This window comes from Triturus cristatus, chromosome 4_1 (genome assembly GCF_964204655.1).
Source record: "Triturus cristatus chromosome 4_1, aTriCri1.1, whole genome shotgun sequence".
Taxonomy (NCBI): domain Eukaryota; kingdom Metazoa; phylum Chordata; class Amphibia; order Caudata; family Salamandridae; genus Triturus; species Triturus cristatus.
Genome location: NC_140585.1, coordinates 1,130,431,029 through 1,130,444,219, shown reverse-complemented (window position 1 = coordinate 1,130,444,219; position 13,191 = coordinate 1,130,431,029). Strand labels below are relative to the sequence as shown.

Here is a 13,191-nt window from a genome sequence, read left to right as displayed (position 1 = left end):
CACTGATTTACACACTTATGATTCATTGTCTCTGTATGTGTGTGTGATGTAAAGTGCTCCAACACCCTACACTGTTATGAGAGGTGCTATAAAACAAATAAAATACATGTGAGAGAGGGGCAATGGAGAGAGGAGAGACACTGTTCGAGGTTGATATTGAGGGAATCCATGAAGAGACCCAACAAAGAATGTTGTATCCTGGTGCACAGCAAGGTCATAATTTACTATGCTTTAAAAGCTAGTAAAATTGAATATATCATGACAAATGTGCTGTAGAATGCACCATTTTCCCCCACATTTTCTTGGGGTAGAACCCTCCCCACACCCAACCCCTCCTTTGTAGTGGTTAGGTTTGTTTACTGCGCTTGTTATGCACAACACGTGGACTGATGACAACATTTGCCAGGGTTGCTTTAGTGTCCCAGACCGGCCCTGGTTTCATTGACTTGCATACAGCACAATCAAAAGGAGGGCAACAAGTGTCAATTAAAGTATTATCTGGTTGCTAATGTCTTGAGCAGAACTGTGTGTAATACATGCATTTATTGTCCTAAAGATTGCATCCCTCTCCTAATACTTCTCTGCCACAGGATAACCGAATATTGTGCAGATATTCATGGTCATACAACAGTGCACCTTAAACGCCAATCTTGGTACCATTATTCGCACAAAAATACTTAAAGTCAACCAACTGGCTTACCATTTGCCACCTCAACAGTGTATTCAGATCATGCTACACATTGAGATCAGGCTACAGCCACACACAGCCTACAGCAACAGTACACTTTAAACACAACTCCTGGCACCATAGTGCCATAGTACGCTTTAATTTATACAGAAATAGAAAACCATATAAATAATGGATACATCTGTGTTGTGTCTTATAGCTTTATGTATCTATTTGCAATAACATGAATGCACTCACTTTTTCAAAAAACGTCAAAATAATGTCCTTAATCCTTCTCATTAGCAGCCCGCTGCCCCAGCCTGCTTAGTTGGGTTGATCACTTCTTGTTGTAAAATCGCTGACCCACACGCCCCTAACATTAAACCAATAATTTTCTTTTCCATCACAGATTGTTGTCATGGAAGTACAGGGTTTGAAATCTGTGGCTCCTAATCGAATTGTATACTGCACAATGGAAGTGGAAGGAGGAGAGAAGCTACAGACAGACCAGGCGGAAGCCTCGAGACCACAGTGAGTACTTCCTGTGTTTCTTTGGATTGCGTATCATCTAAATCGATCAGTAGCAAATCATGCTGTCAATGTGTTTGTATTGTAAGTATAGAACGGGAGGGTTGACTAGTTACAGGCAACCATTAATCCATTACTTATTATGTGTGGCATAGGGGTATGCATTTCTATTAATGGAGTGTTGAAGAATTTGAATGAGTCGCATTGAAGGAAGATGATGAATTTGCACTTGTCTCTGGAGTGTGGAATAGGGGTTTTGGGCAGGGAATTGATGCGGTGATCAATTGTCCGTTGCCAGATTCATTGATGACGTTAGTATAATGAATTACCTTGGCCGATGTGATTTGCTACATGCATGTTGTGCGGAGGGATTTCAGTAGCATGCAGTCGTCATGTGTTTTACTTGGTCACCTAAGGCTCAATCACTAATTATTGGTTGGGCAGATAGCTGAGGAGCCCATATAAATTGATGCTATAAAAAAACTCAGGCATAGTAAATAAACTATCACTGATATACTTCTACAATTGTGGTAAAACAAAAGGTATCTATGCAATAGTTTTTTCTATTGTTGATATTCAGTTGTAAACTGAGTGTATCTTAAGAGAGCATGTCTGGCTGTCCAACCCTTGAAGATATGCACTTTTGTTTTGCTATTTAAATCGAGGACTCTATGTGTTGCAAACATAGCCCCATTGCAATTATGCATGTTGTAATAATGGGTGTTCCCCCCCCCCCACACAATTATATAGCGTCTTCCTCTGCAGGAAGGTATGGAGGCCATTGAGAGTGCAAGAGTAGCAGCACCCACCAGTGAATAAAGGATGGGCATGCCTCTGTGCTAGCATTGCTCCACTGAGCACGTTCTCTTATCTGCGATCTTCATACATACAATATAAGTTAAACATTCCTGGCTCCTTATAGATGATTAATGTACTGCATTATTGCCCTACACCCAGAGCCTTACAACTAGTAAAATACTGTAGGGATGGAAGTACTAGTTTAGGGTCTGAGAACCCACCCCAAATAGTAAACACAATTCTTGTGTGAGTGAACCACTAAAGTCACTAAATTACAAGCCTTATGCTCCACGAAAACGAGCCCCCCCTATCAGCCCCCCAGATGAGCCCTATTCCTCCCGCTATCTTAAATATGCACCGTGGATTATCTGCTACCCAATGGGAGCGGTTTATACCTTATAATCCGCACGTAAGGCCTGAGTGTACATGGCAAAATAGCCAGCCACCTAGAGATCTAAGGCCCGCAGAGCAACATTCCAATGTTTTACAAAGGCCTCTCGGAGCTCGGGGGGATTTAAATCCCCTTGAGCTTCGAGAGGCCTTTGTTTTATTTGTTAGAACATTCTGCCCTCTAGTGGCAGAATGTCCTAATAGCCTTATAGCCCTTCGTAGCAGGGCTATACCGGCTATTAAAGTCCCCTTCCCTTGTTAAAGTCCCTCGCCTTCGTCCCTTCCCTGTACAGCTGGACCTGCAGCTGAAGGAAGTTTTGGATTCTTATAACATTTCCCCAGCGCAGTTTCCTTCTGGTGTCATTGAAAAGGGGGCCACAGTGTTGAGTCAATGGCTGGCAGATCATGGTCTGATTTATTTAAACGGAGGATATAAAAATGATTCGCCAGCAGCAGCAACTTTCCGGAAGGGCCAGTCTTTAGGCCCTATTGATTATATACTTACTTCTTTTTGGCAATTCAACCTTTTTAGGAATTTTGAGGTGGCAAAATATGAGGTTAGTGATCACTAGGCAATTACAGCAGTCCTTGACCTGTCTGAGCCAGTGTCCCCTGAGAGGGTTCTGCCTCTAGAAATGTCCTATCTGCGTAGACTCTCAAGACGCTTGGATCCTTTTCATCTCCAACAGTTACCCACCATTCAGTTAGAGGAGAGGATTGATATTCCCCCCTACTTATGTTGATGATATCATTGTGTGGTACAATAAAAAATTGTACAAAAAGTCTTGGGTTGTATCACAGTAAACATATGTGTGAAGTGTGTGTGAGCAGACCCTCATCCCAAAGGGGTGGGTGGCTGGTTCGCCTCTGACTGCCAAAAGTTGAAGCATTTGGTGAGACGGAGAGCCAGGAGCGCTAGGCGTCATCCAGGCTCCTTAGCCTCCAAGGAGCTAGTTAAGATTAAACATCAATATAAATCTCTTGTGCAGACAAAAAAAGCTACCTTCTACCACAGTAAGTGGGATGAGATGCAGGAAAGTATCTTCCTCGAGGATCATCAACCTTTCTGTGCAAAGGGCAATGAGTTTAGTGGTCAAAATAGGGGTACTCTTGTTTGTATGATCCCAGAAGCTCAGTGGGCTGCTTATTTGACAGACCTATATAGCGGACCCTCTGGCTCAGATAGATCCCATAGAATTCTCGGACAACAACTCCACGTTAATTGGTTTTCATTAAAGGAAGTAAAAGCTGTAATCGTGAGAGTAATGCTCTCCTGAGTCGCTGGCCCCATAACATTCCAGCAGTAATAATTAAGACGAACAGTGTTTGGTGGGCCACGGTTTATTCTTCCTTGTGTAGTTGGATTGCCATGTCCGGCCTTTATCCCTTTTCCTGGAAAGGGTCTATAGTGAAACATATTTTTTTTAAAGGAATGGTGCAGACCACATACATTATAGGCTTATCAGCCTTCTTGATATTTCATTTTGATCTTTTCTAAGATTATCTTATCCAAACTTGCAGACTGGACTATTAAAACCAAGATAATTCCAAGAGAGCAGGGAGGATCATTCCACAATAGATCATTGTTTTGCATTATAGGCCATTATTCGGAAGGCCCAGGAGAAAAATCAAAGGCTGTGCTGTTATTTTGTAGACTTCAGGACAGCCTTCGATTCTGTAGGTAGGGATGAAACTTGCTGCCTGGGAGCTCCCATTAAACATCCTTAGTGTACTCCAATCCTTGCACTCTGGCAATTGGGCTCAGGTGGACTTAAACAAGTTGGGTCAATTATCTCAAATAATCCCCACTGACAATGGCCTCTTGTGTCCTAGCACCCCTGATTTTTAGTCTATTTTTAGCCGACCGCCTCACCTTTATTTCCAAATGTAAATCTTTTCCCCAAAAATCAGGAAACAGCACATTGTCTGTATGCTTTATGCAGATGATTTGGTATTATTGGATTATACCCCTATTGGTCTGCATAGGAAATGAAATGGTCTAGCAACGTATAGTAAGCAGAACCAGCTTTACATTAATTTGGAAAAGACCAAGATTTAGTTTTTTGGGAAAAGGGTAAAGAAATTCAGCTGGCACTTAGACACACGCGAGGTAGAGCAAATCGACCAATATAAATATTTGGGTTTAACCTTAAGGAGGAACTTGAATTGGGGTACGCATTGGGATGGTATCAAGCAGAAGGCCCTATTGAAGGCCAGTTGTTTATCAAGATGTAATAGTACATTTGGGGGGCTTTCCCATATTCCACTGCTAAGGGCTTACGAAGGGAAGACACCTCCGCTTGGACTGTATGGAGGAGAGCTTTTTCCCTGTATCCGACATATGAATGGGACAGATTAGAAGAGATAGTGCTTAGAAGGCTTTTATCGCTTTCCCAAGGCATCATGGTTCAAGCCACAAGGCGAGAGTGCAATCTGGTCTCCTGAAACCTGGTGGTCTTTACTCGGGCCCTAAGATACTTTAATACACTCCTGGAAGATGATGAGGTGTCTAAAGTCTCCAAATTGTGTTGGGAAGAGATTCAATGTAGTGAAAGAATGTGGGCAAAGGACTTAAGAGCCAAATTAATTGCTCTTAAGAACCTCCATTCAGATAGTGATACAATTACATCCTGGTCCCCCTTCCCAGGCAAGCCTGCATTGAAAGAACCTGTTGCTTTGATGTCTGAATCAAATGATCTATTTTACCTGAGCAAGAAACCATCCATCAGTTTCTCAATCACTACTCTGGGCCAGAACACTGTTTTCCCTTCCTTATCACAGTTACCAGACCCAGGGTTGCGAAATGAAATATTAAGGGTTAGGGTGGGATGTAATCCAATCTATTCATCTCACCCATATTGGCCAGGGTTCAGGATAATAGTGGTCTTTGCCCCAACCCCCTGAAAGTTAAATACTCCCTACTGCATAAACTTTTGGACTGCGTCTTTTATCTTGCAAATCAAATTGCGTTTTTAAGACCTCTGTTCTTTAAATATGATATTCTCCATAGGAGGAAAACTGTGGAGCTGCTGTTAGAAATATGTTACTTAAATGTGACAGTTGGAATTGCTTGGTTTTTATGGTCTGTTAAACAGAGTTTTAATGATGAACTGTAGTGTGTAGGGGATGTTGGGTAGTTAGGATGGGCCCCTTTTAATGATTTTATTCATCAATTGAGTTTTTAGAATGTTTTTGTCAAGGACGAGGGATTTCTCTTGTAATGATCAGGAGCAGATGCCGCCTATTCCTCAACTCCCTTGAGGAACCCTCAGACACCCACTCTAGGATATATAGGTGTCCAGTGGATTCTCACGGGGGAAAGGGGAATGCATACAATAACAAACTAAGAAGAGACTGCCAAGAATTCCAGGTTTCTTCCAGGACACTTCTTTTCCTTCACCTCATCTTTTAGGACGAGCGTTATAGAAGTAATCTTGGGAAGAACTGAAACACGATACACAATATTACTACTTCTTAGATTCTTCTTTAGTCTTTTTCTACTGTATGTTTATGTGTCGTTTCTACCTACCCCTTCTATTCTTGGGGTTAGCCTCTCTTCTGTATTCTATCTGTACCTTTCTTTCTAGAATTATTTTCTTTATTATTGTAAAATGAAAATTAAATGAAATAATCACATTTGTATCAAGCAGGGATAGAAAGTAATGAGAACTGTAGCAGATAAGTATTTAGGTAAGCAGTATTTACTAAAGCATGCTTCTTTTCTTAACTTTACACGGTTTTATCACCAAGTACTCGGTACACTTATCTGTGAATCTCCATACGACTTCGTCTGGACATCTGCAATCTCTTCACGGACTGCGAAGTAGGCAGGGATACAGCTGATACTTCTAAGGAGGAAGTTTTCTGACTTTTCTGAAAAGTCAGTAAAATTGTCAAGCATTTAAATTAGGCAGACTCCTAAGACACACGCGGAGGAACCTCAACGCGAAGTCAAAGGAGCGAGTGCTAATATTTCTTGAGCGGACCACTGGATAATACTTCTCTGGAATTTGGGACACTATTCACCTCAGAAGAGTATGCGCGGAGACAAGCTCTACGCGCAAACTCAAAAGACGGGAACCTCGAAGAGAGGAAATCCGACGGAAACAAAGAGTTCACTAGTTTCAATGACGCAAAGTAAAAACTGTTGTTCAGACACATGCTAGCTCACTAACAGGTACGGAGGTTGACTAAGAGGTGCGTGTGAGTAACAATTCTCAGTGAAGTGCGCCAAGCTCAGCTAGCTCTCTCTTCACCAAAGATTCCAAAACGGACTCCCTGGAACAACAACTAGCCCGCTAAGTGAAAGGCGGCAATATTGGAGTTCCACTTGGACTATGCTTCTCTCCAGGAGAGGATTCCGGTCCTAAAACTCATCCTTTTAGCTTTTACTTTCGATAGGGTGCAAATTAGATTGCTCATGGTCTTCCGGATCCTGACAGTTTTATGTACAACTGTATAAACAAACTTGTTTTCCTACCTACCCAAACCATTTTAGAAAACTAGAGGGTATTTTAATAAATAAAATGACACCAAAGCAACATAAATCCAATAAGTAAAACAGGAGATATGATTTTTTAAAGTTTCAATAAAAAATAGTGTTAAAAACCACATGCGACATCTGCAGTTATTTGGTTACTCAAGACTGGGTCAAAGTCGAAAGTTAAAGCGGACCAAGATGGATCACCAGTCAGATATAGCGACCAGAATCTCCTGGTGGAAAGTTTACCTTGTGACTTAGAAACATTTACAGAAAAAAGTGGTTGTCAACGAGTTTTCGGGCAAAGCTGCAAGCTTGATATGAAGCAACGCTGAACAACGATGGGTTGTTGAAGAGCAGAGTCTCAGTGCGGTCTTCGACGAATGCGAGAAAGCTCCAAACAGGTGAAGTCCGTGCCCAGGAAAGCCTCGATATAGATCAGTTGGTGCTCGGTGTCTGCCCTGATGAAGCTCTATATGTTCAAACTTACAAACATTTCTGGTAGGCGGATCTTCTTTATCAGGGCAAACCAGCAATATGAGATTGATTGGCGATACAATGGCTGTGGCTTCAACTGAGATCCTAGTCTACATCAGTTCTTCAGGCAGAAAGTTGGCAAACAGTTTCTAAGTCCAACTTTCTGCAGTTTCTGAGCCAGGAGGATTACACTCTGACACCAGCCAAGGGTCCAGGCCCTGGGGGTCTCCACTTGGGTGTTAAGACTCACTCCAGCAGAGGCCAGCAGCAGGGTTTAGGGCAGGACCAATTGGATATCGGCAGCTGGGCAGTTGCAGGAAGAGAGGCCTATGGAAGCTTGCTGTATTCCTATAGCTCAAACAAGTGGTCTGTCAACTGACCATTGGAGCCACTTCTGGGGTCAAGGCAAGTGGGTCCAGTCTTCCTTCAGGTTCTTCAGCCAGCAGGGCAGTTCTCCTTCTGATTTCTGACAGGTCCAGTGGTGTTCTGAATAGAGGTCTGTGAAGTCCACTACTATGTGTAGCCCCAGTCTGTGGGTGGAGGGCAGGCATTTTCTCAAACCCTAAACCATTTCAGGTCAGTTCCTCTACTTCCAAAGAGTTTGGTGCCAATCTGACTAGAGAGACAAGGGAGAGGCAGGCCTATGTGTGGGCTTCATTTGCCAGTGACAAGGTGGGCATCCAGTAAAGCTCAGGAAGGGGCTGGGTACAGCCCTCCTGGTCATCAAGTCAAGGGAGGAGTCCCACATTCCCCACACCCATATCCCTTTGTCCACTACCTGGGAGCAATACACATCTCTCTATAGGGGAGCCATCAGGGGTCACGTGACTGTGAGACACTAACAGGAAAGCCTTTTGGTGTATGCTGAAAAATGACAACTTTCTAAAAGTATAGTTTTCAAAATAATAATTTGAAGTCCAACTTGTATATTACGCCCTATTTTAAATTACTGTTAAATGAGTCTTTGAGCCTGTATTTGCGTGCTGGGCTGTTGCGTACTACATACAGCAATCTTTTAAATTGAGAAGATTCGTATGAGGGAGATTGAGACATATTTGTATTTTCTGTCTTATGGACGATTTTATGATTCAATACACTGAATTTCATTTCTGTGTCAGTTTTAATGAATTGTCTTTCTTATGCTATGATTATTTATAGTTTTATGGTAAATATTGTAATTTCTGCTAGCCGCTTTTATGGTTATTTTAAACAAATAAAGTATGTGATTGATTGAGACTTAAAACTATTTTTCTAGCTGCTCTCAAACTGAATTCAGTATTTATTAAAGGTAATAATGTAAATCAGTGTTAACCTATGGGAGAGCCAGCCTTGCCACAGTAAAAAACAACTTAGGAGGTTTTTCAATTCCAGGGCATGTGAAACCTTAAATCTGCATGTCCTTCTTTTAAATACCATGTACCTTGCCCTTTGAACTTAGAAGGCTTACTTGAGGGGCAATTTATGAGTATTAAAATGGAAGGGTTAGGCCTGGCAAAAGATTTATCTTGCGAGGTCGAGATGGCGGTATAAAACAGGACAAGCATATTGCAGTGGCAAGCCTGGAGACCTGGTTTGCAGGGATACTGCAGTGAGTAGCACAATTAGTGCTGAAACCCACTGGTAGCCTATAATTTACTGCCCCTGGGCATATGTAGTACCATATACTAGGGACTTATAAGTAAATGAACTGTGTCACTCAGGGATGTACCATTTTTACAATGTCTAAAGAGGGAGCACAAACCGTTCAGCACTGGTTAGAATGGGTCAATTGCACAGACGTCTAACTGCCAACATAAATCGGGTTGAAAAAATCACTGGAAACCCAGTGGAAAGGACAAATTTCCAGCAAATAAGCCTGTTAAGCCTCTTTCCTCAACATATGTAAATCACCATTAACTTGCCTAGTGTGCAGGGTGGCCTGTTTTCAGTGCTTGTATTGAACCTGAGAGAATTGTCCCTGTTGTTTCTAACCAGCATCTTTTATCTTTAAAGCACTTAAAATACACTCTCTGTAGAAGAAGCTATTCTTATACGAAGACCGTAGGCTTCATTACTGCACCAAAAGCCATCCTACTTTTTCTCAGGCTTAGCACACTAATACTAGAACAATTTATGCAGAAAGTTAAGGAACGTCACCTCCATCACATCATTCAAGAGTCCAATTCAAAGAAGTATCTAACTCTTACCCGACTATGTACCTCATAAACACTGACCTGTCGCTCATGCCCTAGTGATTACTAGATTTCTCTCTCGTAATTCTGTTGTAAACTGGCAACTTTAATTTCCCTTTGACTTTTACTGCCTGTGCTTCATAATATCTCAGTGGTAAAACCTACCTACCTCTCTCTCTCCATCATAAACTCTCCTCACTGCCTATAAACAAGTTCTACACTGCTAGAACGTTCGCACTGCAATAAGCCACTGTCTTCGTTTTGCTTCGACTAATATGTTGCCTGCATCCTCACACCGACTGACATGTATATACAATTAGGAACTACTACATTTCATGTTGTCAGGTGCTTCCTATCATATAGATATAAGACAATTTATTTTAATCCTTATGTTTCCCATGTGATGCGCACTAGATTTTAAATGTTACCTTCATATGAATCTAACAGTATGCGTCATATTCCTCAGATCATCAATGTGATGCACATTTTTCCCACTGAAAGCCCTCTGACATTCTATGGGATAATATCCTCACTGTACAAAAAAAAGCAAGTGATTCAGTAAATCATGATGTAACAGTATACCCCCTTACACCAGAAGTGTGCATTGGCCGTACTCTTTACAACCCTTTTGCCTGTCCTGTTTAGAATTGGCGTCAGCTTGCCCAATGCTGTGTACTTTCTCATAGGTTCAGAAAGACCCTCACCTATACAAAACGAATTTTAATTTATTTTTTATTTTGAAAATTTTATATAGCTCGAACATGACCACCGAGGGTATCAAAGCGCCTTACAGTTATACATCAAGAAGGGTACAAGCAAAAAAAAAAGAACCAACCAAGCGAAAAATTCACAGTCTTGTAAAGTCTGGCATTCAATGATTATGGCCTCAATATCAAATGGATTAGCCAGTCTGAGGCAGACATTTCTTCATCAAGAGCCCTTTGACTTCTGTTTTGAAGAGGACAGCGGAGGGGTTTACCCAGACTTCGTGGGGAAGGGAGTTCCAAATCCTCGGAGCAATACCTGAGAAGGCTTGATTGTAGGTTTTTCTTTTGTTGAATTTTTGTGGTTTGAGCAATAGGGTGCTGGCGCTTCTGGAGGCTCTCGAACCACATGAGAGCTCTAGTTTCTGAGCGAAGTACAGCGGGGTATTGAAGTGGATGGCTTTGTGTGCCATGCATGCAATTTTTAACTGTATCCAAGCTTCATATGGAAGCCAATTCAGGGACAGCAGGTCAGGAGAAATATGGTTGTATTTTTTGGTGCCAGTTATGAGCGTAGCAGCCAAATTGAGGGCAGCTCTGGGCAAGCCGCAAAGCATTGCGCTGCCATTGTCCAGCTTTGAGATCACTAATGCATGCACTGCAACCTTTAGGTCATGTACAGGAAGATAAGGTTTGAGTTTGCTTAGGATGCTCAGTTGGAAGTTCGCTCCTTTGCTGAGGTAACTGATGCGCTTCTGCATGTTCAAACTTTTGTCTAACATAATACCCAGAGAGGTTGCCGAATCAACGAGGTGTGGTCTACAGTTAAGAGCAGTAAACTGATTCAACCATTGTTCCATGACCGTAGATTGCTTGTGGGGTGCGAGTAAGAGGAATTAAGGGCCTGATTATGAGTTTGGCAGTCTTCGAGAGGGCCAACACGCCAGTGCCCACTCCAAGACCAGAAAACTCCACCGCCGGCCACCCTCCAGATTAGGATTTTTCTCCTGGTCTGGCGGGCGGTCCTATGGTGGTGCCTATTAGAAAGGCACTGCAATAGGAGCACCAAATCCTGTTCCTGTACAGCATGGACTGTGAAGTCCATGCCGTGCAGGAACAGGGGTTGAATGCACACAGGGAGACACACCATGTGCCCCCCTTGCATGCATCCCCACGCCTTTGGGCAACATGGGACCCTGCAGGGCCCCCTTTGTTTCCTCACCACCACCTTTTTCATGGCAGGCTCACCGCCATGAAAAGGGTGGATGTAAGGAATCTCGTAATATGCTTGGTGGTGCTGCAGCGACACCGCCAGCATTTTGCAGCCACACACCACTGAGGGATCACGGATCCCTGGCAGTTGCAGCAGTCCTTAGGAGGTCTGACTCCCAAACTCGTAATTGGACAGTAAAACTGCTGGTGCGGCGATGCCCGCACCGCCACCGTGGCTGCGCATAATCAGGCCCTTATTCTTTGGGCACCCTTTATCCAGCCATCATGCGGTCTCTGCATTATCACTCATTTTGTTTTTATTTCTTTATTGGTCTTTTCAACAATAATGGCAAATACTATGACAATAGTGCAACGTTCACGCTGTTAAGTACGGTGCAACATCACCATGTCAAGCACATAAGGTGAAATAAACACAGTTATGCACAATCACAATCGACCCGTTGGTAATGCAATAATAATTCTGAGCAGTCCCAAGTCTTCATGAAAGGAGGATAAGGTGTGACCTTGTACAGTGCCATTGATAGCTAGTAGCCACCTCCTGTGGGCCTGAAACCCATAGACTCATTATAGTATTGCCCTCTAAGCCCAACAGACTCCCCATCTGCATGGCCCAGTCATCTGTGCAGCAATCATTACCAGTTACTTCAATAGAGGAGATCCCTCTCACGTACCTAGGAGGTCCCCACTGCCAGCTACTTCGATGGGATATGTGAGTAAATATGTTCGTAGGGGTCATATATGTCCCTCCGCCAGGAACTGACTGGTAATAGGTCCAAAAATATGGATTATTGATCCTCATAATATATTACGTCAGTAAGCCATTCCTTGACTTTAGGAGCACTGCTTTTCCCCCACCTGCATGTTATCCTACGCTTGAAGACTGAGTGCTACATATCGTCTGTACCCCACCGCAATCTCGATAGTTTATCCCAGTAAGGCTATCAGCGGAGTAAGTGCAAGGGGCTCCCCTACCATCAATGTTAGGGCTTCAGCACCTCCTCCCAGTACTGGTGGACAGAGTCTCCAGACCATGGCAAGTGTAAACAAGCATTGGCATAGCCAATACGTCTCGCCTTTGGAACCTTATAAGTATTTAGCCATGCAACAGTTGCATAACTAAATACTTATAAGGTCCCAAAAGCGAGACCTATTGGCTATGCAAAGCGGCCGCGAAAGTGAAAGTGATCGCGATCACGATCAAACATCGAAAGCGAAAGTAATCGCGGTAAAGCGCGGTGCGCGCACCCGCGCACATGCACCGTTGCTCTAGGCTGGCCTTGTAGCACTTTTTGGAGCCCTCTCAATAAGTCTCGCCAGTCCAGCGCATGCGCTGGGTCAGGCGAGACCTAAAAATCAGCACCCTCCGCCCCACAACGCATGCATTTATCATCCGGGCGCAATTTGTAACACTGCATTTGAGCTGGTGTGTAATATTCAATGCAAATACTTAAAATGAATGATCCGTAGTCTGTCGCTAGAGGTCGTACATCCCGCTTGTAGAGAATCGCTCTCATTTTGGAACAGCCTGTGTCATGCTTGCCTATGTTGTCTTAGTAATCAATCTGCCACTGGTCCCAGGATAAGTTTTTCAAAACTAATTTTGGCAAAGGCGAAATAAAAGCACTTTCTAGAGAGTTCAAACTCTAAAAATGCATAGAAGTCTGTGGTTTTAAAAGAGGGATATGTTTAGATGAAACAAATACAGTTGTCGCCTACATAGGTATCCCTCCAATGCAGCACATT

General features: G+C 43.0%; 1 protein-coding gene across 7 annotated transcripts in view; it reads left to right on the top strand.

Annotated features, from left to right (window-relative positions):
* CADPS2 (calcium dependent secretion activator 2) overlaps positions 1-13,191 on the top strand; it is a 1,645,358-nt gene that overhangs the window by 510,586 nt on the left and 1,121,581 nt on the right. For all 7 annotated transcript variants that reach the window (XM_085654189.1, XM_085654188.1, XM_085654187.1 and 4 more), the window contains exon 6: positions 1,077-1,198. In XM_085654189.1, the coding sequence (XP_085510315.1) occupies positions 1,077-1,198 (122 nt within the window). The remainder of the gene's footprint in view (positions 1-1,076; positions 1,199-13,191) is intronic.